Here is a 5,661-nt window from a genome sequence, read left to right on the forward strand (position 1 = left end):
TTAAATACTTAACCCGACCAATAGTGGCGGTGAAAGGTTGTTCATCATCGGGTTTGGTTTTGGGAGACATTTTTAGGTGTCTACACCAGATTACAGGTTAGTGTGATATTGGTTGATGATAGCTGCATAGCTAGCACTCAGGTACCAAGCATGTTGAATATATTCCCAAACAATATTCCTAAGAATCCTCGAGTAGAAAAGAGTCCAAGATTCCTTCTAAGGAAATAGGAACCACTTCCAGCAGTCCAGCCGTTGAAGTATACCAATTCAAACTTGGAAGCAACAAACCTGGAGACGTGGAGAGAAAATAGGAACGGCTTTGGCCCTCCACTCCGGATTCCTAGGGATTGAGGGAAATAACCGTTAAGGGTTCTTTGAATATTTTCATAGGTTATAAATAGGTGTATGTTCATTGTAAAAGGCATCACAAAAAATATAATAGCCTTACTACTAAGCTTAATCCTAGTATTATAGCTGCAATATTATCATTCAATCAACAATCTGTAACCTACATTGTAATATGTTCAACCAAATTACTTAGTGGATTGGTGGACTCATTGCCACCCGTAGTTTTTACCCTTATTCTTGGGGTTTTCTGCGTCATCAACTCGTGTGTCTTCTTCCCATCTCCTTTCATTCGTTCTCTAGATCCTAATTTAGCAACCTTTGCCTTTTTAATCTAGCTGTTATTATCGCAACCCAGGTCGAACCTGGTATTCAGTTTTTTTACCAAAACAGTTTGGCGCTGTCTGTGGGGATACAGTTAGATAATTTGTTTTACCCTCCATCATGGAAGAAGATCCAGATCTAAATGTGAACGCAATAATCGAGCAATTGCGAGAAGAACTGAGAGCTTCCAGAGAACAGAGCCAGAAGCTCAAGGCCGAGTAGGGGTATCCATAATTCGGATAAAAACCGAAATTCAATCCAATCCAAACCGAATTATCAATTCGGATCGGATCCAAACTTTAAATCGGATCCGATCGGATTTAGATTTTTTGGAAATTCGGATTTTCGGATTGGATCGGATTGACCCTAATTGGATCCAATCCAACCGAAAACCGAATTGTAAAATTTAGTTTGTATAAATATGGATTTCTGTATATTTTGAAGTTTAGCTCAAATACTTACTACTACATAAAATAAATTAGAGAGACTTTGTATTAATTAATTAATGACTTGACGTTGAAATATTTATTTTTATCATGATTTTGAAGACTTTTATTTATAGTAAAGCTTTATTTTTATAATTGTATTAGGCGCTAAAAAATAATGTATTATAATTCGGATTTTCGGATCGGATCCAAATAACCGAATTTTAATTCGAATTGGATCAAGAGAGAAATTCGGATCGGATCGGATTGGAAAATTGAAAACCGAATTATATTTCGGATTGGATCGGATTTGGACTAAATCCAAACCGAAAACCGAACGGACACCCCTAAGGCCGAGTCTCAAGCAACTTTAGTGAGGCTCAAGGCCGAATCCGAAGCATCCTTGGAGAAGCTATCTAAGGAGCTCGAATCTGTCAGGAGCAACAAGAAGAGAAGGGTAAAGTCCATGACATACCCCAATTCACCCTAGTATCCTCCGATGAATCTGAAGGAGAAGAAGAAAGAGAGAAATCCAATGATAACGAGGACCTATCTAGTAGGGGCCTTACCCCTATGGCTAGGGAAGTTGCCGTTATCAAAGCCCAGAACCGGAAAATGATGAAGCTCCTGACTCGGCTACCAGGTGCTCCTAAACCTGTAGCTTATGAATCTCGTGATGGATTTGCTGAATCCCCTTTTGTGGAAGAAATTGCTAAAGTGCGTATTCCCACAAAGCTGAGCATCCCCTCTTTCCCAAAGTTGTACGATGGAACCACCGATCCCCAAGATCACGTGGCCTAGTACAAGCAAAATATGTGGCAATTGTCAATCCTGTGGGAACTCATTCAACCCACCTTGTGCAAGTCCTTTGGTGCTACTTTATCGGGACCTGCACTCCAATGGCTTATCAATCTGAAGCCAGGTACCATCGCCAGCTTCTTAAGCTTGGTGAACAAATTTTACCAACAATTCGCTACCAGCCGAGAGCTGGATAAGCAAAGTAGTGACCTGTATCGAATCATCCAGAAGCAGAACGAGACGACCCGGCAATATTGGGACAGGTTCAATCGAGAAATGGTGAGCATCAAGAATTGTGATCGCTCAACTGCTATTGAAGCTTTCCGCAAGGGTCTTAATTACAGATCCGGGTTATATTATGAGCTGACAAGGTATCCGTGCCTCGTTTGAAGAAGTTAGAACCAGAGCAATGGCCGAAGTCCGCGTCAAAGAGGATGAGCACGCCAGAAGCTGGGTTGAAAGGATACCATCTGGGTATTCGGGGAATCAGTTTTTCGGAAATCAAAACTCCGCACCCCGGCAAGGTAGCTGGCAGCCAAGGCGCAGCAATTTCAAAAATATATCTCTCTACTCCAAGCACTAAGCCTTGTAGACGTAAAGGAAATTTTCGAGCATAAGTCACCTCCTCGATCCTACACCTCCGAAACAATGCTAGCACAATTCTCATCTCTAAGCCACATCTCTTCAAATCTATACAACTTTTTCTTCTTTTTTTTTCTTCTTTATGGGAATTGCATCTTTTATACAAAGAAGGATGGGAAGATGATCAAACTTCCTCTTTGTAAGGTGAGTTACAAAAGACCCTTTAAAAGAGTCCCTCCATGCTCTATTTGTAAAGAACCTATCGAGCCTCTCTTGAATATTTTCATCTCCACCACGATTGTTGGACCATGTGAAATTATGTCCTATATATCCAAGATCTTCTAGCTGACAACTATCCATGGCAGAGCGCAAAATATCAGCTTCCCCAACATCAAAAAATCGGCCTCCTTGTTTCTCACCCGAATGCAACATGAGATTAAAATCCCCTCCACAAAGCCAAGGCTCATCACAATCCTCCCTTAAACTCTCCATAAGCTGCCCTATTTTGATCTTATTTTCATCCTCCGGATGCCCATAAATTCCAGAAAAATTCCATTTACCTTGAGATCTCGAGCATACCCATACATCAATATGATTTAAAGAAAAAGATCTCAAAGTCACATCAATAGAGTCGTTCCAAAGAAGAGCCAGACCACCTCTTCTTCTCCTGCCTTCACCATCACATTCAACTGTAAAGCAAGAGTTGAATTTAATTTTTTGTTTTATTTTTTCCATCTCAAACCTCTTCAACTTCGTCTCCAAAAGTAACATAATCTGGGGATTTTCAAGAAAAACAATGTGTTTCAACGCATTAACTGCAGTGATGCCAAACCCCTGCAATTCCAAGCTAGGATGTAACTCATTGACCACTGAGAGCCCTATTGGTGGGGCTCGCCACTCGTTCAGCAGAAATGGAATGCACACGTTTCTTTTTTTCCTTCACTTCCTCTTCTGAGTTCAACTCCTTTTCACCCAAAAAAATTCTCTTCTCCTTTCCCTCCTTTTTTCTCCTGCCAACACTACCCCACTACTCATAATATGATCATCATCTCTCGGTTTTCTTCGCCAACCTTTCCCTCCCTTACCTACACCTACCCCTTCTGCCTTATTATTTATAATAGTAGTATGGACATCTGTTGCGGCTTCATTAGTACCAAACACTAACATCTCATTCCCTACTTCTTTCTCCTTAAACTTTTTGGCAGTTTCAACAATGGCATCCTTTGTATTATCCAAGTCAACTCCACCCAGCAAGCTCACCACCTTACTAACATTTTCACAGACTTCTGTACTGTGAACATTTTGCTTCGGTTTAGTGATGAACAAAGGTCTCGCACACCCCTTTCCCTCTACGACGTCCTCTCTATCTCTAAAGCTCGAGGTATACTTCCAAGGAGAAGCCTTCATCCAAGCCCCATAGGGAATTATTGGATTATCTACTTCCCTATGATCATCACAATCTTTAATACCATGCCCCATATGACCACAAAAATAACAAAAAAGCGGTGGCTTCTCATATTTCACCTCAAAAAATTCTTCAATTCCACCCCTTAGTTGTACTTTTACATGCTTAGTCAGAGGTTTTCTCACATCAACAAGCACCCTTATTCGGATAAATTTATCAAAGCCAACCCTAGCTTCTTTATCTAATTTCACAAACATTCAATCTACCCTTAAGAGGAAGATTATAAACCCTCACCCACATTGGCAAATGAAAGAATTGAATATCAGAAGGTTTTACCGAATCCGTAGTTTCGCCAAGAATCAAGGCATGTTTGTCAAAGTGCCATGGTTTCTCCTCAAGAACTCTATGTTTATCCCTCCCGTGGTAAAATTGAAATAGGAACAAGTTCTTTCCAATGCTCGTGATATCAATCCCGTGCTTTGGCTGCCATACACCTTTCATCGTTGCAATAAAGGCATTGACATTGATGTTTCGGTTCGTCCAAATCTTCCCTACTAGGGCAAGTTCGACTCTAGCATCTTCATCCTCCTCTCCATTATCTTCCCATACAATTGCTTCTTTCAAATCATCATAAATTTTTTATCCTTCTCCACGACATTCACTAGTAACTTTCTCCCCTTTTGAGAGAGATTAATTATCATTGTCAATAATTGAAAGAGATTTATTTTTATCATCCATGATTACCAATTAAATAATCACAGGTCAAAAGCACTAACGAATTATGATACTCGATCCAAAATCGAGAAGAAAACCTTGAGAATAAGGAAACCCTAGTTCAAAAACTAGAACGAAACCCTCCCAAGGCAAAACCTAGAGGGAACTTGACTCCGGGGACTTAGCTCTTACATTCTATGTAATTAAGTATAGTATGAAATTAATATATTTCGTGTAAAATAGTATGTGTATATAATATAATATTTTTTATAATTTAAAAAAGTATATGTATATAATATAATATTTTATAACACAGGTTCTCCATACCAAGTGTAGTCTCAATCACCACTACACCAATTAGGTATTGGTGTAATGGTGATTGACACTACACTTGGTAGGGAGGACCCGTGTTCGATCCCCTGCAACAACAATCGGGAGGGTAATGGAACCTAATAACCTAGAATTGATCCTTGAATCCGGATTCACCCAAAAGGTGAACCGGATAGAATACCCAAAAAAAATGATTGGGCAACTCAATGCATATATGACGGGAATTAACTTATCCTTTATCTATCTTATACAAAAATCCAAAGTCTAAATTTTTTTTCAAAATATAATAATAACATTTGTAAATTTTTGTTAATATGAAAGATATAAGCCTATCAAAATGTATATATAGTTAAATTGTTTAATAACTTATATCGAATTCGTAATTTTATTAAAATTATTTTCATGTAGTCATTTGTTGGATGTTGTGTAGCTATGCAATGTTCATAACTTTAGTTGAGCTACTTTGGTTTAGTGATTGTACGGTAAAAAGATATTGACTTCGATCTTGAAACATAATAGTCTAATAAATTCTAAATAGAAAAATTAAAACAAAAGGAAATGAAAACAGTAAATAGCTTTAAATATTTAAATAAACATAACCTTTTAAATCAATTTAGCGAATTTAAGAGACAATTTTAATTAAGCTTTTAAAATTAATAAAAAGAACATTTTTAGAGATATACATGTCCATGCACTATTATAAGTTGTTAACCTTTTTATAATTTAGGTAGGGATAAA

At 38.2% G+C, this 5,661-nt stretch overlaps 1 protein-coding gene across 1 annotated transcript; it reads left to right on the forward strand.

The window, feature by feature from the left end:
• The first annotated feature begins 1,907 nt into the window (after positions 1-1,907).
• On the forward strand, positions 1,908-2,282 carry LOC145627710 (uncharacterized). Its single transcript, XM_081680063.1, has one exon. The coding sequence runs from the start codon at positions 1,908-1,910 to the stop codon at positions 2,280-2,282; it is 375 nt and encodes a 124-aa protein (XP_081536189.1).
• The last annotated feature ends 3,379 nt before the right edge of the window (positions 2,283-5,661 follow it).

The sequence above is a fragment of the Chenopodium album genome, chromosome 4, assembly GCF_948465745.1.
Source record: "Chenopodium album chromosome 4, dcCheAlbu1.1, whole genome shotgun sequence".
NCBI classification, from domain to species: domain Eukaryota; kingdom Viridiplantae; phylum Streptophyta; class Magnoliopsida; order Caryophyllales; family Amaranthaceae; genus Chenopodium; species Chenopodium album.

Bases quoted from the DNA above. Each gene is read 5' to 3' on its own strand.
- LOC145627710 (XM_081680063.1), top strand. From the start codon at position 1,908: ATGTGGCAATTGTCAATCCTGTGGGAACTCATTCAACCCACCTTGTGC.